The following is a 25,003-nucleotide window of genomic DNA, read 5'->3' as shown; positions in this document are numbered from 1 at the left end:
TTTGCTGGGTACAGACTTTCAGATGGGAAGATAAAAAAAGTTCTGGAGATGGATGGCAGTGATGATTTTAGAACAGTGTGAATGTATTTAATGCTGAGAATTATATACTTAGAGATGGTTAAAAGGGTAAATTTTATGTATATTCTACCATAATAAAAAAGACACAGATGAATTAATTTATATCCCAAATATGTATAATAGCATACCTTACAAATCTCTAAGGGGATCAGTTTAGAATTGGAAAAGACTTCTAAAATCTTTTATCAAATTAAAGAATTTGGAAGAGAAAAGTAAATATTCAAGTGAGGGAGATCTTGTTTAAATTAATCTGTGGTTCAAAAATCATATGTTTAGGAGCATGAGATTCTTGATCTTGGGGTTGTGGGTTTGAGCCCCAGGTTGGGTGTAGAAATACTTAAAAATCAAATCTTAAAAAAAACCCATATGTCTGTTTTTTAATTTGTATTTTTTTAAATCCTAGATTACGTTTGGCTTCTTTTGATAGTAGTGGAAAATTAATATGTAGTAGAACAACTGGCTATCAAATACTTACACTTGAAAAAGATCAGGTATGTTTGATTACTTTTCTATTGTATGGTTATAAGATTTGTCCTGTGAATCCTCTTTTGAAAATTCTTAAGTAGAATTAACATTTGATTTAAAGATTGAAAAGTTTTTTTTTTTTTTTTAAGATTATTTATTTATTTATTCGACAGAGAGAGAGAGATCACAAGTAGGCAGAGAGGCAGGCAGAGATGGCGGGGGCGGGGGGGAGTGGAAAGCAGGCTCCCTGCTGAGCCCAGAGCCAGATGCGGGGTTCTTTCCCAGGACCCTGAGACCATGACCTGAGCCGAAGGCAGAGGCTTAACCCACTGAGCCACCCAGGTGCCCCAAGATTGATTGAAAAGTTTTTTGTTTTTTGTTTTTTTTTTATTTTATTTTTTTTTTAAGATTTATTTATTTATTTGACAGACAGAAATCACAAGGAGGCAGAGAGGCAGGCAGAGAGAGAGGAGGAAGCAGGCTCCCCGCTGAGCAGAGAGCCCGACGCGGGGCTCGATCCCAGGACCCTGGGATCATGACCCGAGCCGAAGGCAGAGGCTTTAATCCACTGAGCCACCCAGGCGCCCCGATTGAAAAGTTTTTTGAAGGTAGAGATGGAAATACCATGTTCACATATGCATAATTTACCCCCATTTTATTAGAAGTAGAGCTAAGACAAAAAAAGAAAAAACAAAATATGATTTGAGGGGCAGGGAAAAGCTGATAATTGGTAAATAATTGTTTATCCTGAATAACTTCTTTTAAAAGTTAGGAATCTTAATTGCTTTATCCATTGTGTTCATAAGTGCATTTATTTATAGATTAATAGCAAAACACTTTGAAGATAATCCAGTATGTCTGCAATAGCTCCTGAATATTACGAGAACATTGTCCTCTAGCACAACAGATTTCTAAAGTAGCAAGCATCTGTGATGTTCCCAAAACACTCTCTAAAGCTGTTTATTTAATTTGTTTCTTCATACATCACATGCATGCTGAAGTTCCAAAATGTCATGATGAGAAAGTAAACCATTTTTGAAAAGTAATATGAGAGCTGTTAAAATATTAATGAAGTTTAAGGGCACCTGGGTGGCTTAGTTGGTTAAACACCTTCAGCTCAGTCCTGGGATCAAGCCCCGCATGGGCTCCCTGATCAGTGGGCTTTCTGCTTCTCCCTCTGCCTCTCCCCGCGCTGCTCATGCTCACTGGAACACATGCTGTGTCTTGCTCACACGAGCGCGTGCTCTCACACGTTTCCCCGCCCCCCCAAGTAAGTAAATAATCTTTTTTTTTTTTTTTTTAATTTTATGTATTTGACAGAGAGAGATCACAAGCAGGCAGAGAGGCAGGCAGAGAGAGAGAGGATGAAGCAGGTTCCCTGCAGAGCAGAGAGCCTGATGTGGGGCTTGATCCCAGGACCCTGAGACCATGACCTGAGCCGAAGGCAAAGGCTTAACCCACTGAGCCACCCAGGCGCCCCTAAATAAATAATCTTTAAAAAATATTAAGGAAGTTTACTTCTATTAAAACTAATCACCATTCCAAGGGACATACTGTTTTAGTAAAGCATTCAGAGCCCATAGTTCACATAAATTATTAGAAATTAGCTGTTTTCTTTAGACCAAAGAGCCCCTGACAGAATATCAGAATTTAGCACTGCAAGGAACCTTGAAGTGATAGTTCTAACCTCACATAGCCTGTATGAGAACTCCTTTAATCACATTCTGACAGAGGATCCTCCACTTGTTGCAATTCTAGCAACAGAGCAGACTCTCTCACATGGTAGATAATATTTGAGAAGGTAGATACATATAAAAAGAAAAGTTCAAATCTGCCTTCAGTAGAACTCTGTTGGTCCCCCTGGCACCCTCTGGAGCTGCATGAGCAATGGCTGTCTTTACTTTCTACCTGGAACTTCATAAAAAGTTCTGTCATGGCTCAAAGCAGCCAGAGACTTGGAAACACCAGGCCAAGATAATAGTTGTATTTCAAGTGTTTCTTGAGTTGTTCATTCAGAAACATTGGAGTCCCTGCTGGGTGCTAGGTTCTGTGCCACCCAGGCGCCCCTGATTTTTGTATATTTTATGGCTGGCTGTCTTACAGAACTATGCAGACTAGATTTGCATTAGATGAAGGATTTCAGCAATGTGTGTGAAGGATTAGAGACATGGTAATAGGTGAAAGATGATTTTGAAGCTATTGCTATAATCCAGATAAAGGATGAAAACCTTAATTTAAGGAAGGTAGCAATGGGGCTGAAGAAATGTTGATGGGTTCTAGAAATAAAGCAGTGCAGTTGATAGAATTTGGTCCCTAATTGTGTGAAGGTAAGAGAGCAGTTAAAGATAGTTCCTAGGGATGCCTGGGTGCTTGGTTGGTTAAGGATTTGCCTTCGGCTTGGGTCATGATCCCAAGGTCCTGGGATTGAGTCCCACATCGGGCTCTGCTCATCTGGGTGTCTTCTTCTCCCTCTGCTGCTCCCCCTGCTTGTGCTCTCTCTCTCTGACAAATAAATAAATAAAATATTTTTTTAAAAAATGTTCCTACTGTCTTGATTTATAGTAGTTTTTCCTTTGATTTGAATTATAGGAAGGAAAATGAACATGACCAAGTATGGGTGAATAGATGATGAATTCAGTTTGAGCCATGTTTAATTTGAGGGCATTGAGGTAAAAGTGTGTTGGGTGGGGGATAAATGCTTCTGGGGTTTACAGGCATTGCCTGGGGAAGAAATAATGACTGGATGAGATAGCTTCCAGGGAATATGTAGGGCGTCTAACAGGTCAGAAACATAGGGGACACTGGTACTTGAGGGATGGGCAAAAAAAGTAACCTGATGAGACATTCAAGAGTTGGGATGGGGAGTCAAAGTCAAATTGCAAGAGTGAAAGTAGAGATGACCCGTAAAGAAGAGGTAGTAGCCAGTAGCTGATGATTTGAATTGGAGCTGCTTTATAGCTAAGTGAAGACTTACAGTGGAGCTTAGATGTATAGATCCTGGAATTCAGACCTAGATGAAGCATGTGGAGCAGTAATAGAGCTCTAGTACAGAATAGGTGGTGAGCCTCAGAGAAGCAGGGATTTGTGAAGATGGAGAAGTAATTAGTCTGGAAGTAGAAATGGAAACCTAGGAAGATGCTGCCATTCTGTCTGACGCTGTTGTCTATGGGCTTCTCAGCTTCCACTCTGTCGTGGAGGAAAGAAAATGGAACTTAAGGCGCTTCAGTGCGAACATAGATGTAAATTGAGCTCTCACATGGAATTAAAGGTTTAGTAAAGCCAAGATTAAATCTGTCTAGTTTGGGGATAGGGATTGGGAATTAGTATAACCTAATACTCAGAAATCAGTTTGTCCTTCCAGCTCTCAAGTAATGTCCACATGGCTCCCCTCTTATCCAAAAGTTGGCACTTAGACCTTCCCCTACCCCCAGCCCTAACTATATTGAAATACTAGAATCTTCCTTGGAGTTTTTGTTTTGTTGTAACACTGAATCTTCGTTTTTATCATCAAATATACAAATTGACAAAACAAATGTCCTCAACAAATTTTGTAAGTGTGCCTTCACCTGGGTTATAGCTACAGACTTTGTCTAGGCCGGGCTGACTCAAGGTTCTAAAGACCAGGATGGGGGCGCCTGGGTGGCTCAGTGGGTTAAAGCCTCTGCCTTCAGCTCAGGTCATGGTCCCAGGGTTCTGGGATCGAGCCCCACATGGGGCTCTCTGCTCAGCAGGGAGCCTGCTTCCCCCTCTCTCTCTCTGCCTACTTGTGATCTCTGTCAAATAAAAAAAATCTTAAAAAAAAATTAAAAAATAAAGACCAGGATGACTCAAGCTTCTAAAGACCAACTATGTTTGACATCATTCCTCTCTGCTAACCCTGTTAATACCATCAGCCCAGGTGATTGCCTCACTTGACCCATCATCTCACCCTTTTCATTCACTAACATTTTTCTTTAAACACCACTTTCCCTGTTTGGGGGTATCTGGAGATATCGTGTGTGTGTGTGTGTGTGTGCACACGCGTGCACGCACACGTGTGTTCCTTACCTTCTTTATCCAGTTTATCTTGTATATGGAGATACAGCACGCACATGTGTGTGTGTTCCTTACCTTCTTTATCCAATTTTTCTTGCTTTTCCCCCAATACAGAAGCCATGTCCAATTAAGCCTACATCAGTCATTCACATGTTCCAGTGTTAATCTCTCTCCATTGCAGGAGCATCTTCTGTAGTAAAAAATAAAAAAAACAGTGTTTAATATTTAAAGTGTGTTCTTCAAAATACATAAAATAAGGCAAAACTAATGTAAATTACTGCCGAAAATGTATCTAAGGATTCAAAAAGTAGAAGTTCCAGTGCTGCTCCTTTTACTCTAAAGACTCACTCTTTTCACCAAATGCTGTTCATATAGGGTTCCAAATGGAGATCTGTAGAATGAGAGATGGTTATATTTGTGGCTCTCAGGTATAGGATCAAATCCTGTCTCTGTGAGATTTCAGGGCATTCTCTTGTGCACTGATGTAACTGAGCCTGAAATTTTTACAGGATAATGTGTTTTACATTCCAAAAGACAAATCATATGTTTGCATTAGAGATAGTGGAAAATCTCAGACAAGAGTGGGAACATGGGAACCATGCTTGTTGGTGCTAATAATGGCTTCCCACCTTCCTTCCGTTTATTTGCTCTACCTAAAGGCCATCAGGAAATGAAGCCAAATTGCCATTTATTTCTTGACTATATCTGTTCATAAAATATGTAGGTACTTGATAGAAATGTTTCAATAGTGAAAATAATTTCCATTACTGAGTATTTCATACTTGGCCAGCTTTGCTGAGTCCTCTATGTGCATTGTCTCATTTAATTCTCACTATAATCATGTGAGTTGGGTAGTTTTATTTATTTTACAATAAGGAAGCTGCAGTTGACAAGTCACTGACTTGCCCAATGTCACAGCTAGTTGATGGGAGTTTCAAGATTAGAACAATGACTTTGAGACTTGAGATGCAAGCTCTTAACTTTGTTTGAGCTCAATTCAACAGTTTTGTTTACTCAATTCAACAGTTTGGCTTTCTGTTTTCTGTTTGTCTTGTCATTAAAGCTATACATTTGTTTTATAGGAACAAGTAGTGATGAACTTGGACAGCAGACTTCTGATCTTCCCTTTATACATCTGCTGTAACTTCCTGTATATATCGCCAGAAAAAAGAACTGAAAATAATCGTCATCCAGAAAATGCAGAAAACTGAGGATCTCATCAGTTGGAAACAGTAGCACTTTCAAAACTTTTTCGGCCAGCTTTAATTTAACGGCCCTACTGATATTCACATCTAAGGTGACTAACAATGACAAAGGCCTTATGAACTGTACAGATAATACAGAAGACTATTCTTATGCTCATTACATTTCTATGCATACATGAAAAAAACATTTTAAAGCCAAGAAAATATCCGTCGAACCATTTGTTACAAAGATGTTGACTCATGCTTTTCATTTTTAAGCATCAGTAGAAAATCGCTGTAGGTAAATTTCACATTGCAGCCTAATATAGGGTTAATTTTTAGTTTAAACCTTGATCCTGCCTAATGTTAGTGAATGTCAATTATCTATCTGTAAATTTATTTTTATTTGACTAAAAGAACGCTAAAGGAACAATTGAATGGCGAATTATAAATGCTCTTTCAGTTGGTGCATTCAGAGCTGTCCTTTAATTTTTTCAAATGCTCTTTATGATTCCTCCTCATATTCTGATATCCCTCCAAGCTGTACTTGTTTTTAATCATTAAATAACTTTTTTGTGGTTTTGGAGACGAAGCTGGGGAATTTTTTATTTAACGTAAGCATTTTCATGCTATTTTATTTTGCTTTTAATTTAGGTTTTTTAGGATTTTTAACAAAATCAGCTTTTGACTTTCAAATGAACTTGAATGGGGGAGAAAATCAGCTGGAACCTGAGAATATTTCTTTGCCTTACATGGTCATTTCTTTGACATTCTGTACTTTATTCTTAGGTCATGGATTATTTATGTACCAAATACTACACTTTAAACATTTTCATATTCTCTAATCTTCAGAATTATTTATGTTCAAATTTTGGTTGGGAATCCTATTTCCCACTTAAGCTCAGGACCTTATAACCTCTGAATTGAGTGCCTTTGAGTTATACATGCTAATAGAAATTTCAGAGTATATGTAAATAAGGTCAGAGGATCTCATATAGAAGCTTACAGTAAAACATTAATGTAAAAATAGAACTTATTTTTGTCAAAAATGGGATGTACACTTGTCATGATTTATATGTTTCCTTCTTGTGTTCACTGCTATTTTGCAAATAGCCATGCTCCTCTTCTTTCCAGTGAGAGTAAATGCTTTTTGTGGTTAATGTATATTTGTAGTATGTTTTAAAAATTGGGAATCATTTTTATGTGTCTGTACAAATAATAAATACCCATTTGGAAAAAGAATAAATAAGCTCTTATATAAAATGGACCAAAAAAAAAAAAAAAAACCAAAAAACTTCTGTTGAAAACAGAGTTTTTTTCTTTCTAGTTAGATTTTTTCCCAATTAATTTAACTTCTAGAATTTGATAGTTTTTCTTCCTCAGTAATGTGTCCATAGGTTCATAAATTACTTTTCTCCTTTCAAAATTAATCCTCTTTGACTTAAAGGAAACTTTTAAATGCCTCCCCCTCTTCCACCCCCAAACTATAGCTTAAATGTTTTATTTTATTATTTTATTTTTTTTAAAGATTTTATTTATTTATTTGACAGAGACACAGCAAGAGAGGGAACACAAGCAGGGGGAGTGGGAGAGGGGGAAGCAGGCTTCTTGCTGAGCAGGGAGCCCAATGTGGGGCTTGATCCCAAAACCCTGGGATCGTGACCTGAGCAGAAGACAGACGCTTAACAACTGAGCCACCCAGGTGCCCCTTAGTTTAAATGTTTTAAATACAATAATTTAGCTATATCAAGAGGCTGCTTTTCTTATTTTTATATTTGGCTACAACATATCTTTCATGAGATGCTTTTTTTCTGTCTTATCCTCGCTAAAAAATACAAAGAACCTTGAATTATGTGGTTAATTGAATTTTTAGAAATACTGGAAGTAAAGAGAAAGTTTGAGTGTATTAGTGAGTAAAATTAACTACTTCATTTCATTATATAAATTATCCAAATTTGAATTATATATGGTTCCTGTTCTTTGGTTCTTTCCTACCCAAATTGCTTACGTCGTCCACAAATAAGAGCTACTTCTTCAATCACAAGTAGGTTGTGTTCTCATCTGAGAAATTGATAATTTGTCAGCTGCTGATAGTAGAAATTTGCTTTTGTTTTTATTTCCTTAGCAGGAACTTTTCATTCTTTTCAATGGGAATATTTTCCATAAAGTATTAATAGTATCAGCTGAAGTATCATATAAACCATTATATGAAAGCTTTTGTGTTTAACTGCCTTTTGCCTCATAGCCATTGCCAAATCTTTTTTTTTAAGTTACTAAGGCTAGAAAACTATATTTACCCATTGGTAATTATTATCAGTAAATTGGTTTTTAGCATCAGTTTACTCAAAGTAAAATAGCGGTCCTTAAGAGAAAACATTCTAGAGCCTCATGCTAAATTATCAAAGAGGAATATGAACATGTCTTTTTTTTTAATGGATTTCCCTTGAAACTTAGCAAGGTACAGTCAAAATTAAATGAACAGTAGTAGTCACTAGTTTTAGTAACTGTTCAGTGGCTCACATTTTATCACATTTTAAGTCTTTCAATGGGATTACCAGTATATATTAATAATTTTCAGTATCAAGTGCAAAAGTGAGGTTACCAAGGATCACTGTGGTTATTTTTTAAAATTTATTTAAATTCAAGTTAGCTAACATAGTAGTATAGTATACTATGAGTATAGTACTGGCTTCAGGAGCAGAACGTAGTGATTCATCACTTACATAGAACATACAGCACTCATTCCGTTTTTAAGGGCTTGAACTCAAGATCCTGAGATCAAGACCTGAGCTGAGATTAAGAGTCAGATGCTTGACTGAGCCACCCAGGAGCCCTCGTGGCTATTTAAGTTAATAAAGATTAAATAAAAGTTAAAATTTACTTCCTCGGTCATACTAGGTACATTGTGCTTAGTAACCACATGTACCTAGTGGCTACAGTATCAGATGGGATAGATACAGAATATTTCTGTTGCAGAAAGTTCTGTTGAATAGTTGGTCCAGAATATTGAAATTAATGTTGAAACTATGTCAAAAGTTATATTCCCTTAAAGATGAACCCATGTTAATAATAGCTATTAGAGCCGGGGTGCCAATGGTAGATCAAATACTTGAAATGATAATGTTGGTTCATAATTTCAAGCAATGTGAACCTAAAAAAACAAAAGACCTGGTACAATTCCTCCTCAGCCAGAGAGTTTGACATTTTTTCCAAGGTCCAGATGCAGGGGTATAAAAGCAAAAAGCCTCAAACATCATCAATCACTGTTAAGTAGAGGTCTGACTGCATCTAATTTAGGGGGAAGATTATTGACTCAGCGGCATGCACCCACATGTAATGATAAAATACAATACTTTTGTAAAAGCTGGTGATTTTTTAAAAATAGGACTAGCAAAGTAAAACAAAATTTAACTAAGGCTAGAGAATAGTACATTTGCGGACAATCACAGATTATTAATGTTGGTTCTTATGAAAGGTATACGCATACTTTAAATACAGTTTGCCTTTATTGGAAAACTACTGTCTGGTTGGGGAGGGAACTTAAAAGCAAGTGTGATCACAAGTGTTGATCCTACCCCACTTGAATTCCATTAAAATGGAATGAGGGTACCTCAAACTATCAGAAATATAAAGGATTTTCTTCCAGGTACAGTGCTGAAAGATACACAGTGCTGGATAACCTACATCCTGAGAGAAGGCAGTTTGATCAGTAAGTAAGGAAGCCCTAGCAGAACCCATTTCTGACCCACAATTTAAAGGGGAAGGAGACTTTTGGAAACACACCATTTCTTTTCCCAGATAAGGTTTTGGTTTTTTGTTTCTTTTTTTAAAGATTTTGTTCATCTGTTTGACACAGAGAGAGAGAAATCACAAGTAGGCAGAGAGGCAGAGAGGGGGAAGCAGGCTTTCCACTGAGCAGAGAGCCCAATGCGGGACTCAATCCCAGGACCCTGAGATCATGACCTGAGCCGAAGGTAGAGGCTTAACCCACTGAGCCACCCAGGCACCCTCAGATAAGGTTTGATCTCCTTTAGGGAACTTACTCCTTTGGTTTTCCCCTTTCTCTTCTGTATCTTTACTTTTTTTCTCTATGCTGACTCATTCATACCAGTATTTAAATGTGGTTAAGTTTCTCAACATCTTTGAAAAATCTCCCAACATTTACCTCCACCCACTGCCATATTTTGCCCTGCGTCAGTTAAACTACTCATAGGGGTTCTCCAAATTCTGTCTCCACTTCAAAACCCATGTACAACTCAACTCCACCAAAACTTGAGTCAACAAAGACTTTGTTGCTAAATTCTATAGGTTAGATGAGGGGTTTTGTGGGTTTTTTTCATTCTTTTTAATGAACACTTAAAATTTACTACTTTCTCCTCCTTAAAAAGCAGCCTTCTCTTAAACTTCTCCGACTTCACACCTGGTTCATTCTGTTTCTATGCCCACTCCTTAGTGTCCTTTTGGTGACTCATCTTAGTCTCCTCTGGCTGTCTCCAGGCCCTTTTTTGTCCTGAACCTGCACCAGATTTCATGTACTCCAGTGGCTTCAAATGAACACCTCTATTCTGATGATTTTCTTTCCTTCTTTTTTTTTTTTTTAAGATTTTATTTATTTGAGAGAAAACACAAGACAGGGAGAAGCAGACTCTGCGCTGAGCAAGGAGCCCAACATGGGGCTCAATCCCAGGACCCTGGGATCATGACCTGACCTCAAGGCAGACACTTAACCGACAGAGCCACCCAGGCACCCCTCGGATTGATTGTTTTTCTGTAGTTCCAGTCTGGATCTCTCCAGTGAGTTTCAGATACACATCTAGTTGGCATCTCATGAGTGTTCGCAGAGGCACCTCAGCATGTCCCGATCTGGACATCATCTTTCTCCTGAATTTTTCATGTATGTCTTAATCTTAGCAAGTGATGCTACCATCCAGCTATTCAGTTTTAACAAGCCTGGATGTCATTCTTGAATCTTTAATTCTCCCATCATCTGTATCCAAAATCATCAAGTTTTTCCCATTTTAGCAACTATTTCTCAAATACAACCACTTTCCACCTTACCTACAGATACCATTTTAGTACATGCCAGTAATTTCCAATCTAGATTATTTTACCCGTCTCCTATTATATCTCCCCTCTAGTCAAGTATTCACATCAGTAGTTCTCTGAATAAACTCAAATCTGAGTCCCTCCCATCCTTAAAATCCCTCAAAGATTCCTTGGTGCCTTTGTCTCACAATAACTCTTCATCACAACCCCAGTTTACAAACCTACTCCAGCCTTTACATTTCCTTTCCCTTGCTTCTTGTCTCCACACATTCAGTCTCTACCTGGACAATCTCTTCCATCTCTCCCCACAAATGTCACCCCATTCTCCTGGCTAATTTCTACTCCTTCTTAAGATCTTGTTTGGACATTATTTCCTCTTAGAGACTTCTTGCCAATCCTCCCCCTCGAAACCGTTAGGGACCTGTCCTACAGTATCTAATTCTTTACCTATAGATGCACTTGCACACTATTTAGGTGTGTGTATCCCTCGCTGGACTGCAAATTACTCAAGAGCAGATTTGTATCTTTTTCACTGATTAATCCTCTGGTACATAGGTGTGCAACCACCTTCTTTATCAAAGTTTCACAAGCCAAGGCAATACTGCTCTGCTCTAATGACCCCAGGACCAGGTACCAAACAACTTGGGACAGCCCCTATGTCCCAAAGCTCACTGAAATTTTTCTAGCCAATCTTAAATCTCTTACCTCGGGGTACCTGGGTGGCTCAGTCAATTAAGCTTCCAACTCGATTTTGGCTCAGGTCATAATCTCAGTGTCATGAGATGCAGCCCTGTGTCAGGTTCAGCTGGGTGTTGGGCACAGAACATGCTTGAGATTCTCTCTCCCCCTCTTCCTCTACCCCCCGCCAAACAAAACCTCTTAGGCTTACCCTGCCTCTGCTATTCCTGTGTGCAAAAACCACAATAAAGGCTCTCACCCATGTTTTCCCCTTGTCCTTCTGACTCCTGACCCACGCTAGCACTTCCCTGTATGGACATAAACTTTATGTATGGTATGTCTAGAATTGGTTTGGTATAAAATATTTTATGCGTGTGGGTGAAAGAAAAATGGGAAAATGAGAACTGTATCAGGGTGGAGGATATATAGCTTTTACCAGGCCTTTATATAATATCAAGTAGATATTAAGATATTTAAGATTTTATTTGTCAGAGAGAAAACAAGAAAATGAGCACAAGCAAGGAGAACAGCAGGCAGAGGCTGAAGCAGTTTCCCTGCTGAGCAACAAGCCGGATGTGGGATTTGATACCTTGACTCTGGGATCATGACCTGACTCAAAGACAGACGGTTAACCGACAGAGCCACCCAAATGTCCTTCAGTAGCACATTTTAAAGCCCATCATGGATGCAAAGATGGGAAGCCACTGGGAAAGCGGGGCTAGAGGAGCAGAGATAACTCTGTTCTCACCAGAATCTTGTTACCAAAATGGAAGGTTTTGTTGTTTTTCCTACTCAATACCGTTTGCCAAATAACCAAACAGTATTTGAGGGCAAGCAGGTAATTTATTCAGTAGCTAGAGAACAGAAGGAGAGCTCATGCTCTATAGGCACATTTTTCCTGTTAGGTCTCATGGTCAGCGTTTTATGGGATTAAGGTAATTAAGGGGCTGGTAAGCAAGTGGACCTTGGGGCTTTGGGGGTGGGGGGGATGGAGAGGAGACGTCTCAGAATGAGTGCGCCAATTCTTTTCTTCCCTTTAAATGGGTGCAGTCAGGGACGCCTGGGTGGCTCAGTTGGTTAAGCAGCTGCCTTCGGCTCAGGTCATGATCCCAGCGTCCTGGGATCGAGTCCCGCATCGGGCTCCTTGCTCAGCGGGGAGCCTGCTTCTCCCTCTGCCTCTGCCTGCCATTCTGTCTGCCTGCACTCGCTCTCTCTCCCTCTCTCTCTCTGACAAATAAATAAAATCTTTAAAAAAATAAAAAATAAAAAAAATAAATGGGTGCAGTCAGATCTATCATGGCACTGATAGCTGTGTTCTCCGTTAATACAATTAGATGTCACTGAGCCGGAGGCTATGTGTGGAGGGTTAGCACGGCGGCTGAACTGAACCAAACCGGTGGAAAACTATGTCATGGGGTCTTGTTTGGAGTCTATGGCTTCTGGTATCTGGCTTTAGTTTCTGGTGGCAAGCAGCATCTGCCAGCAGGACTCAAAAACTGGGCTATGGAGCTTGTATGGAGCTTGTTAGAGAGTCTCAGGTGACAATATCCACGCTCAGAAGTCGTGGCAGCCTGGCAGGCTGCGCGATTCTAGGCGGGCTCAGCGCAGCCTCCCTTCTTTACAACCGGAACCCTCCAGAGTCGTGTCTACGTTTTCCAGTCGGCGGTGAAAGCTCAGTACCCGATCTTCCCGGAAGTTGTTGCGCAGTCGCTTCCGGAGCAGGGTGAGGCGGAGGAAGATTACGAATGGGTCGCAGTCGCAGCCGCTCCCCACGGAGGGGTGAGTCCAGAAGGAATTTGGCTGGTCTGGGGCTTGGTCGGAGGCGTGGCCCCCCTCCCTTTTCTCACCCCAAGTACGAGCGCAGCGGAGAAAGGGGCCTTTTTCTCCTGAGGTGGAGAAGAGTGGGGTTGCATGGGGGTGGGAGAGTACGAAGACTTGAGCCCTGTACTTTTCAGCCCTCCGGTGTGAAGGCAGTTTTCCCTTCTCTGAGTTAGAGTTTCGCGGACTCTCTGTCAGACTCATACAATAACTTGTTTATACTTGTGACTGAAGGATTTAGAGTCAGACCACGGTTCCCTCACTTAATTTCTAGGTGGCTTTGTGCATGTCATCCGGCCCTTCTGAGGCCGAATTACCGTAATTAGACATTGGGGTAGTACTACCTATCTTTAAAAACTGACGTGAGAATTAATGTCACATTCCATAACACTCAGCATGTGGTAATGGCTAGTTCTTGAATGCTCATTGTTTGTTTCCTTCCCAGTTTATGTAATAGGAAAAGCGATATTTAGCATTTTGCGTCCAGGGAGCGCATCTCGTGATATCTTCTGGCACCCACCCCCATAAATAAGGCAGTGGGAAGTAAAGAACAGGACTTCGATCAGGAGATCTCACTTAGACCCTCTGTTCTTCTTTCTCTGGTTGGTTTTTTATCACTTTCAGCTAGTCAAGACTCTAAAGTTGAATGAGGCCACGATCCACATACGGCTATGGAGCACTTAAAATGTGCTCCGTCCGAATTAGGAACTGCTGTTTAAGTGTATGTTTAAGTGTAGAATACACTCCAGATTTCCTATTAAACACCAAAAAAAAAAAAAAAATCATCTCAGTAATTTCTATATCGCGTACATGGCGAAATGATAATAGTTGGGATATACTGGGTCAAGTAACAATATTAAAATTAATGCTACCTGTGTCTTTTAATTTTTTTAATATGACTCCTAGAAATGGCTGGCATTATGTTTCCATCGGACGGCGCAGCTCTAGAAATTTGAAGTAATGTTTTGCCTCTGCAAAAAGATTTTGTGTGTTTGTATTAGAGCGCAGGCGGTCCCGGTCCACGTCCCGTGAGCGAGAACGCAGGCGCCGAGAAAGGTCCCGGTCCCGGGAGAGAGATCGGCGAAGGAGCCGCTCTCGATCCCCACACAGAAGACGCTCCAGGTGAGTGCAGAAAAAACCCAGAAATTGTACCGGCCCCCCAAAAACTAGTCGCTGCCCTTGGATTTGTTTTTCTCACAGGGAATTTACAGTTTCATGAAATGAGGGGAACTTAAGCCCACCTTATTTTAAACTGAACATTTACATTGGTAAGATGGGGTTAATCACACACTCTGCCATAGAGTTGCCTTGAGGAGGCAATGAGAAATAATACATGAAAAACACTAGCGTGGTGCTTGGCAGGAGTAGGAAGTAAAGGTTTTGTATTTTGGGGTTTTTTGGTTTTAGGGTTTTTTGGTTTGTTTGTTTAAGGTTTCATTTTTATAAGTAATCTCTATACCCAGTGTGGGCTCCAACTCGCAGTCCTGAGATCAGGAGTCGCATATTCCATGGACTGAACCAGCCAGGTGTCCCTGTTTTGTTTCTACTAACTTTTTGGTGATGAGGGTTTACTCAAATATATAAACAAGAATGTGACATCTTGAAAGAACCTTAGAAATGGACTCTTGATTCTTAAGTATCAATTGCTGTTTAAGTCAACTTTTTTGTGTATTTGTAATTGTTAGAAACTTATTTTTCTGCCTTATAGAAAATTTTTTCAGCCCTAGCTGTACTGAGACTGATGATTAAAGCCATAAATTACATTTTTGGCTTTTTGTTAACAGTGAGGGCCTAGGCAGAACCTTCTTCCTTGTTCTGCTATGGGGAATGGACTCCTCGTTGTCTGGAACCTGGCTTTTGTTCAGCCTTAACCTTTTTGGAGCTCATGTACATGTTTGCCAGTCAACACAAGTCATCAGTTATATCTCTGCTTCTGCTGTCTTTACTTATTGAATATTAGGTCCCCAAGACGACATAGATCCACATCTCCTTCCCCTTCTCGACTGAAAGAAAGAAGAGATGAGGAAAAGAAAGAAACAAAAGAAACAAAGAGCAAAGAACGCCAGATTACTGGTAATGTTACTAGATAAATAACTGTAGGAAAAACACAGCTGTGTTCATATAACTTTAGTCATGATAAAATTATAAAAGTATTATTTGGGGACATTTAAGTATTAGTTTTTTTATAGTGTTCATTGCATATGGTATTGAGATTTTGTTATTATTGTACCTTAGTGAGTTGCTGGTTTTCTATGGTGCTCTTGGTATAAGAAGGACAGTTAAAAATGAGAATATTCTATTTTGGAAGTACCTTTAAAAGTAGTGTTGTATCTGACATTAAAAGTGGTCCTGCCCAAAGGCTCCAACAAGCATGTCCTTTTTTTTTTTTTTTGAAAGATTTTATTCATTTATTTGACAGACAGAGATCACAAGTAGGCAGAGAGAGAGAGAGAGGAGGAAGCAGGCTCCCTGCTGAGCAGAGAGCCCAGTGCAGGGCTCTATCCCAGGAACCTGGCATCATGACCTGAGCCAAAGGCACAGGCCTTAACCCACTGAGCCACCCAGGCGTCCCAAGCATGTCCTTTTTTAAGCATTCCCTTCTGATGGAGGATGGAGAGCATATTTCCTCCGTGTATCTTAAGTTACATTTTGTCCAAACTGAGGAGGAATTTTTTCCAATTTCCAAGTCTTTAGCTAATTGTTTGTGTGTTCTCTGTTGCTGAGATGGAATAACTGTTTTTTTAAAGATATTATGTAATTTGAGAGAGAGAGAGAGGGCAAGCAAGAATATGAGCAGAGAAGGGAGACAGGGGAGAGGCAGAAGCAGACTCCCTGCCTAGCAGGGAACCCTGCCAGGACCCTGAGACCATGACCTGAGCTGAAGGCAGACGCTTAACCAACTGAGCCACCCAGGCACCTTGAAATAACTGTTAATCTGTTGCCACCACCCTTTTTATACAGGACATGTCCCATGTTGTTGGACCCTGCCCCTGGGTACAAAAGTTGAGCCTTCCTATGAAACCTTTCTTAAGCCAAAATGGCATAAAGCAAAGAGTCATGCTTTCTGAAAGTTTGTGGTACACCACTTTGCTTTTACAGAAGACCTACATCAGGGGGCGCCTGGGTGGCTCAGTTGTTAAGCGGCTGCTTTCGGCTCAGGTCATGATCCCAGGGTCCTGGGATCGAGCCCTGCATCTGGCTCCCTGCTTCTCTCTTTCCCACTCTCCCTGCTTGTGTTCCCTGTCTTACTGTGTCTCTCTCTGTTAAATCAATAAATAAAATCTTTAAAGAAAAAAAAAAAGACCTACATTAGTACAGTAATTGCTTTTTTCTTAAAAATAAAAATCCTCTTCACATTTCTTTTGGTTAGCAAAAAGTACTAACATAGGTCTTTTTTTTTTCTTTTAAAGTATTTATTTTAGAGAGTGTGTGTGTGTGAGCAAGCACAAGCAGGAAGGGGAAAGGGAGAAAGAATCTGAAGCAGACACACACTGAACGCAGAGCCCGACATGGTGCTCGATCCTACAACTGCAAGATCATGACCTGAGCCAAAACCACGAACTGGTTGCTTAACTGACTAAAACTGACTAAGCCACCCAGGTGCCCCTAATGTAGGTCTTTTCTAAAAGCAAAGTGGTATACCACAAACTTTGGGAAGGTGGGATGCCTATATATAAAGTGATAGGAGTTAAAAAAAATTTTATTTTTGTGTTATTTTTTTGCAGAGGAGGACTTAGAGGGCAAAACAGAGGAAGAAATAGAAATGATGAAATTAATGGGATTTGCCTCTTTTGACTCCACAAAAGTAAGTAAAACATGTAGCCAGTTAAACATTCTGATTTGAATTAATCCATTCATACTGCCACAAATTTCCATATTATTTTACTGTAGCTCATAATTTCTTCATTCACACAAGTTTTTTCCTTTAGAAAACGTGAAGTATCTGTGTGAAGAGCATTGAGAGCACAGAGAAGGAAGCACTAAGCTGCCATTAGAATTTGGGGAGTGTTTGCCTGATGTTTAATTTTATCTTCAGGGTGATCAGATGAAGAGGAGGAAGATCATTTGAATAGAGGGAAGAGCTCATGAGAATGTATGTAGGTATGAAGGAGCATAGTGTGTTGTGGGAATTTCAAATTCACTGACTAGTAAGAGGTGCTGATGGGCTAGGAGTGAGGTTAGAAAGTGAGATAGGGAGCAAATTGTGGAAGCTTTTGATACTCTTAGCCATGCTAAGGAACTTAGAGTTGATTCTTTAGGTGCTGAGGAGAAGAAGCAATGATACGTGCATTTAGAAAGATGAGCCAGGGGGCATCTGGGTGGCTCAGTGGGTTAATCCTCTGCTTTCAGCTCAGGTCACGATTTCAGGGTCCTGGGATCGAGCCCCGCATCGGGCTCTCTGCTCGGCAGGGAGTCTGCTTCTCCCTCTCCCTCTGCCTGCCTCTCTGCCTACTTGTGATCTCTCTCTGTCAAATAAATAAATAAAATCTTAAGAAAGAAAGAAAGAAAGATGAGCCAGGACAACATGGAGGACAGATAGGAGACAGGTTAGGTTGGAGGCAAGGAGAACTGCTGGGTCATGCAAATGAAAGATGATGAAGGCCTGAACTGAGGCCAGAATATTGAGTCTACTCAGGAGCCAGAGTTGGTGGTTGGTGGTGATGGGAGTGAGTAGTCTTTGAGGACTCCAGAGTGATAGGCTGAAACACCAGGAAATGGGGTTAACCAAGAAAGGGTTCTAGGACAGAGAAATGCTGTTAAACAAGAATGAAATTCAGCTGCTGAGAAAGATGACGTTGGGTACCTGTATATATATCTCAAAGCTCAGAAGAGGGGAGAATTGGAAAGTGAGTTTCCTAGCCTTGATCATAATACTGAAGAGAATAAGGAACTGGGGGAGGAAAAGGAGGGTGTTTGAAGAAGATGATGAAGAGAAGGGATTATACGTTGGGGGGGTGGGGTAAAGAGTAGAAAGAAATAGGGAGATGGGAAAGAAAGAGAAATGGGGGGGAGGGGAGATAGAGGATGTGGAAACAGGAGAGGAGAAAGAAGGAGCTAGTAAGAATAGAGAGTATGTGTGGAAGGAATATATATTTTCTTTGAGAATATAGTTTAAAAACATTCTCTAGAATTTTAAGTCCATTTAGTTTTGTAAATGGAAATAGGTTCTTAAGAAAAAATGTCAAAAATAATCCAAATCTTGTGAATGGATTGGGATAATCTCAGAATCTGTAAAAGTTTCTTACTAATGGTTGTGATTGTGTAGAGCTCACATGTTTTTTTTATTTTTTATTTTTTTTATTTTTAAGATTTTATTTATTTGACAGAAATCGCAAGTAGGCAGAGAGGCAGGAAAGCAGGCTCCCTGCCAAGCAGAGAGCCTGATGTGGGGCTTGATCCCAGAACCCTGGGACCATGACCTGAGCCAAAGGCAGAGGCTTAACCTAATGAGTCACCCAAGCGCCCCTAGAGCTCACATGTTTTTAAAATGACAGTGTATATATAACCTAAGAGGAATACTGAGGCATGACTGTTCTGAGGTAAGAAAATTAGGAGCTCTTGTTCTCACAAATGGTTATTCCCCATTTTTTAATTTAATGCAGTTTATGTATCTGTTTTTTTTCCTTGAGTACACCAAATCCTTATTTGTTTTGCCAAAGAGTATTTTATAAGTGAAATGATTTATTAATGTGTACACTGAGTGAACAAAAATATCTCCAAAGTAAAGCAACTGTAATTTTGCTATTGTTAGAAGAATAGGGAGGGGAATCTATCAGAATTATTTTGGGGGGGCTGGGGCAGAGGGTTTCTGTTGTTTGATGTTAAGTTCGAAATTCTGAGAATCAGATGTAAAAATGGAACCATACTTTTTTCTTTTAAAGATTTTATTTATTTATTTGAGAGAGAAAGAGCATGAGCAGTGGGGAGGAGCAGAGGGAGAAGCAGGCTCTCAGCTGAGCAGGGAGCCCCACATGGGCCTCAATCTCAGGACCCTGGGATCATGACCCTGGAGCCATACTTTTAACTGTAGTCTGTGCTGAAGGTGTTTATTTATAAAAGAAAAAAATAGTGGCGCCTGGGTGGCTCAGTGGGTTAAAGCCTCTGCCTTCGGCTCTGATCCCAGGGTCCTGGGATCGAGCCCCACATCAGGTGCTCTGCTCAGCAGGGAGCCTGCTTCCCTTCCTCTCTCTGCCTATCTCTGTCTGTCAAATAAATAAATAAATAATCTTTAATAAAAGAAAAAAATAGGTGAGAATTCATACATCCCGTAAAAAAAAGGTGTACCATGAGAACAAATGATGTCATTTGTTTTCTTAAGGACATCTACAAGGATGTTAATCTAGTTTATATGCAGTTAGTTTCATGGCCATCAGTTGTAAAGCTTCTCTGTTTATTTGCCTTTCAGTAATGTGTATCTTGTGATATTTCATCATAGGTCTATGCTACTTTTTCATGTACCAGTGTGGTCACTTATTTTCCCTTAAATTTTCACATTCTAGAATGTTTCAGAGTTCGGTTATGTTTGTTAATGGGTAATTTTCTATTTTAGCATGTAAATCAAAACAGGCTTATAATATACAACTCTTCAAATAGTTTTCAAAAACCGGTAATCCTTTAGGAATTGAACTTAATAAAATAGTTAGAATCATTACTTTTTTTCTAAGCCAGTCTTTCGAAATCCTGCCTGCTTTCTATTTTTGGGAGGGTAAAATTATACACCTCAAGTAATTTACCCAGTATTGTACTCTCCGCACCCTCCCAACAATGTAGTGAAAACAGGAATAGAAAAGTAAAGCCAAATACATGTATTTATTATTTTTTTAAGATTTATTTATTCTAAGTTTTGGAGAGAGTGCAAGCAGGAAAGGGGCAAAGGGAGAGAGAGAATCTCCAGCAGAACCTCCACTGAGTGTGAAGCTCGACACAGAGCTCAATCCCACAACCCCCAGATCATGACCTGAGCCGAAATCAAGAGTCAGACACTTGATCAACTGAGCCAGCCAGGTGCCCCCAAGTGCATTTACTTTAGCTCCACCTCAAATATATACCTGACTTGTGCATCCCTTTAAGGCAGTGGAAAAGAATCCTTTTTTTATCCTAACAGAGATACCTAGTAAGTGTGCTTTGCAGATAGGGCATACTCCCATGGGTAATGGTGGGGGAGGGAGGGAGGGAATTGGAGGTCACATGTGTATGAAAGAGATGGCATTGATCGCTGGTGTTCATATATTTAACAGTCATTTTCTGAGCACCTGCAAGTTCAGTGGCCTAGGGTGTGAGAATGCAAAGGTAACTGATATCCATATCCCTCCATCAAGAAGCTTTCAGTCTCAGAGAAAGTAACATCATATATATACATCATGAAAATGCAAGGTAGAAAATGGAAGGTATTATGAGGGAAGCACAGTTAACAGTCTGGGGAAGGGTAGTGGGTTTCTGCCAGCTGAACCACTGGAATTGGCCCTTGATGGTTGGGGTTCTTGGATGAGGGTTGAGAAGGCAGTTTAGACATGAGAAACAGCAAATGATGAGTTAACTTGGCCAGATCAAAAGACCCATAAAGGAGTTAGTGAAAAAGAAGGTAGATGCCACATAAGAAGGGCTAAGATAAAAGTGACACTTAACATTAACACCTGTTATTCTGCATTCTGGGTTTTTAAAAGATTTATTCATTCATTCACTCATTCATTCATTCATTCATTCATTTATTTTAGAGAGGGGAGGTAGTGAGAGGGGCACAGGGTGAGGGAGAGAATCCCAAGTAGACCCCCAGCTGAGTGTGGCTGTCTCATGACCCTGAGATCACGACCTGAGCCAAAACCAAGAGTTGTATGTATAGTCAATCGACTGAGCCACCTAGACACCCCTGTATTCTGATTCTTGATTGAAAAATCAAAATTTTAAGGCCTGTGCAAGAAAGGAGATCTGAATGAATGGTGACTGTTCCAGCTGTGATTTGAGCTGTGAGCTTAGGTCATAAGTTAAATTTTCCTAGAGAAAATAGCCGTAAGTGGTATTTGGTTTCAAAGAATTCTTGGACCAAAAAAGATTAAGAACCTATTTCTCTGCATGCCTTGCATATAAATATATATACCATGAATGTTTGTTGGCTTGGATATTTGAATATGTTAGATTATGTGTGACTGTAAAAATGGGAACAGAATTTTAATACATGGGAGTTCATGGAATATCATCATTATCTGAAAATTCTCTCATTGGGCTTCACCATTCTTAAATGAATTTTGCCATTTGAGTATGTTTAGAGGATCCAGCTCTTTGAGGCATTTAATATATCCTTCCCATTTTTTATATTTGTTTATTGCTTTTCTCTAGGGGAAAAAGGTGGATGGTTCTGTAAATGCCTATGCCATAAATGTGTCTCAGAAGAGGAAGTACAGGTATGCTTAGCTCCCATGACTATGTTTGAACTAATGATAAAAATTAGGTGCTTGGGAAAGAATTTATTTATGAGATAGCTGTGTTTGTAGGAAATGTAGCAGTTTCGTATAGTTCCTTGTTTTGATCTTCTTTGCTTATATTCTGGTGTGTTAGAATAATTTCCAATTTACATGTGAACTAATAACTATTACAGAGAAGGCTGTTGGCTTAAATTTTTTAAAACTCAACATTGTTCTTTTTTCAAAACAGCATATTCTCAAGTCTTCAGGCTTTAATTTTATTACATTTACAGATTTAAATTCGATCCCTCCTGAATTACTAACCTAGAATGATTGTGTAAGGATTTCAGCTACAAATATATTTTTCTGTTGAGTATCTTAAGTATATTAAGGCATATTTTATCAATACCACAGAAATAAACAATCCATACCTGAAATTTCACTGAATTCATAATGACATCTTTAAATGCCTTTCTCTCAGCCTTTACCAATGATAAAAGATTAGTATTCCAATTAGCTTAGAATATGTATAATGTGATCTGAGAATGCTGTGAGTTAAGGTGAGGACTGGAATCATCATTAACGGCCCTTTGCAAAATTATTTTCAAAGAAAGTCTTAATGAGGAGAACTAGTACCATATGCAGTCATATTTACATGATGGGTACCTATTTTAGAGCTCTTCTCTATTTCCTTATTATTACCTGTAAATAGGGATTTTCAACCTTTTTTTTTTTTTTTTTTAAGTCTGTAGAACCTTTCCAAATAATTTTGGAAGTATATTTCCATCCTTCTATTTGGATTTTAAAGAAATCTGAAAGGCTTTAGGTTATTTTGAAAATGATATAATATTCTTAATGTGCATTAAATAACCATGAATACTTTTTGCCCTAGACTTTGCCAATTTAAAGATGATTTGTATTATTATTTTTTTATAAGAGGAGTCCAGAATTTTTTTTTAATAAACAATGAGTTTTCTCTTCTCATCATAGGCAGTACATGAATCGAAAAGGTGGATTCAACAGACCTTTGGATTTCATTGCATGAAAACTGAAATGATAAAGAATGATTTTTTTTTTCCTTTACCTTGTTCAGAAGAGTGGATATTGTATTTCATATTTAATATGCATAAAAAACAGGATCACAGTCCTTCTTCCTTGTAAAGTAAGAAAATTTTTATTTATGATGTATGCAGTTCACATACCCTGACTCACAAAAAGGAAAGTTAAATACTGCATTTTTTTCTTTTAGGAAATATCATTTGGGGCAATCAGCCCCATTTTTTTGTTCTTATTATTGTGGAATCTGTATATGTTTTCTTCTTGGGTGCACGTTAGGACTTTTTTAAACACATAAAAGTAATTTGGATGTAAGTTTGTCAAATAAAGCAATATTTCTACCCTTTTGTATTTGATAAATATTTGTATTGCTATATAAAATTTTCCCCCTACACAGTTTTTTTCCCCTACGTAGATTTAGATTTCATTAGTAACTTAAAAATAACTGGGTTTTTTTTTTGCCCCAATTATTTCCTCCATTTATTGTTTTTCCCATTTTTAAAACCGTATATGCTCATTATATAAAAACTTGGGAGAAACCAAAAAGCAAAAAGAAGAGCCAAAAATCACCTATATCTATCCCCAGAAACAATATTTTGATATATGTCTTTCCAACCTCCTATGGTATATATTTATTGTCCTTACCCATTATATCAGAATTTATATGCTGTTCTCTTTTGCTAATCTTTTTTCTCCCATGTACTGTGAACAGTTTTTAATACTTACGTGTTACTTAGAAACTTAACTTTTAGTTAAATTTAGCTACTTGGTTGTACCATAATTTATTAACTGATCTTTTATGAGCAAACATTGGCTTACCTCCCATGACTTGCTGTTTTAATTAAAACTGTGAGTAGTATTCCTGTTACATACATCTTTTTGTACTTGTTGCATTATTTCCTCAGGTTCCATTCTTAGATGTGGCATTGCTGGGTGAGATAAAGGGGTGTGTGTGCATGTCTTAAGGCTTTTGATATATGTATGGCTAGAAAGGTAACAACCATCTCTCACCAGTAAAGTATAAGCATTCTGATTTTCATATGTGGGCACCAGTGTCAGGTGTAATACTTTTTTAAATATCCCATCTGGTAAACTAGTATTTGGTTTTAATTTGTTCAGTTGCTAAGGAGGATGAACATTTAAAAAATGTGTTGGTCATATATATATACATTTGTGTGAAATGCTTATTCCAAGTCTTGGAGCCACTTCTTTTTTTTTTTTTTCTTAAAGACTTCTTTAAAAATTTATTTGACAGAGATCACAAGTAGGCAGAGAGGCAGGCAGAGAGAGAGAGAGGGAAGAGGCTCCCTGCTGAGCAGAAAGCCCAATACGGAACTTGATCCCAGGACCATGAGATCATGACCTCAGCTGAAGGCAGCAGCTTAACCCACTGAGCCACCCAGGCACCCTTTGGAGCTGCTTCTTTTGGCAAGCTTTTCTTTTTCTTAGTTGAGGGAAACCCTTTTTATACCAAAGATGACAACCACTACCCATTCTGTTTCATACCTTGCTGATATTTGAGGTTCTGTGGTTAGATTTTATTTTACTTTATTTTTGAGTAAGTAATACAAACACATGGAACACAATTCAGACAGAACAAAGGGTATATAGGGAAGAGCTAATTGTGCATCCTTTCAGAGATATTCCATATATACACAAACGTATGTGTGTACATATCTTTGTTATTCAAATATAAGCAGACTCTACACACTATTCTGCACCTGTCCTTTTTTTATTTACTAGTACATCCTAAAATTATTTCTTTTATCTTTTATTTAAGTAGGCTTCATGTCTAGCATAGAGCCTAATGCAGGCTTGAACTCACAGCCCTGAGATCAACACCTGAACTGAGATCAAGAGTCTGGCACTTAACCACCTGATCCACCCAGGCGCCCCAGGATTGTTTCTTACCAGTGCATTTAACACTGCCTCTATTTATTAAGGGCAGCAGTCACGGCTCATTATAGGACGGACTGTAATAGTCCTTATTGATGGGCACGCATATTGGTTGTTTTTTTTTTTTTAAGTCTTTCACTATTTTTAAAAATTTGGGGGCACTTGGCTGGTTCATTCAGTGGAGCATGTGACTCGGGGTTACGAGTTAGAGCCCCACATTAGGTATAGAGATTACTTTAAAAAAAAACTTTAAAAAAAGGATTCTATAATCACCATCCTTGTATGTAAATGATTTTACAAGCATTTTTAGCTGGATTATAAATCATTATTACATCTAAAATTTGACCA

At 39.0% G+C, this 25,003-nt stretch overlaps 2 protein-coding genes across 3 annotated transcripts in view; both read left to right on the top strand.

Annotated features, from left to right (window-relative positions):
• The window catches only part of GMCL1 (germ cell-less 1, spermatogenesis associated), a 40,011-nt gene extending 33,007 nt beyond the window's left edge, over positions 1 to 7,004 (top strand). For both annotated transcript variants that reach the window (XM_047746076.1, XM_047746078.1), the window contains 2 exons: positions 482 to 569; positions 5,661 to 7,004. In XM_047746076.1, coding sequence (XP_047602032.1) covers positions 482 to 569; positions 5,661 to 5,789 — 217 coding nt within the window. In that variant the 3' untranslated portion in view covers positions 5,790 to 7,004. The remainder of the gene's footprint in view (positions 1 to 481; positions 570 to 5,660) is intronic.
• Positions 7,005 to 13,176: 6,172 nt separating this feature from the next.
• SNRNP27 (small nuclear ribonucleoprotein U4/U6.U5 subunit 27) lies at positions 13,177 to 23,633 on the top strand. Its single transcript, XM_047746677.1, has 6 exons — positions 13,177 to 13,265; positions 14,306 to 14,426; positions 15,265 to 15,377; positions 17,030 to 17,109; positions 21,639 to 21,703; positions 22,694 to 23,633. The coding sequence occupies exons 1-6, from the start codon at positions 13,232 to 13,234 to the stop codon at positions 22,746 to 22,748; spliced, it is 468 nt and encodes a 155-aa protein (XP_047602633.1). The 5' UTR covers positions 13,177 to 13,231; the 3' UTR covers positions 22,749 to 23,633.
• The last annotated feature ends 1,370 nt before the right edge of the window (positions 23,634 to 25,003 follow it).

The sequence above is a fragment of the Lutra lutra genome, chromosome 9 (genome assembly GCF_902655055.1).
Source record: "Lutra lutra chromosome 9, mLutLut1.2, whole genome shotgun sequence".
Lineage (NCBI taxonomy): Eukaryota > Metazoa > Chordata > Mammalia > Carnivora > Mustelidae > Lutra > Lutra lutra.
The sequence above is the reverse complement of the archived record's forward strand: the minus strand, read 5'-3'. Positions and strand labels throughout refer to the sequence as shown.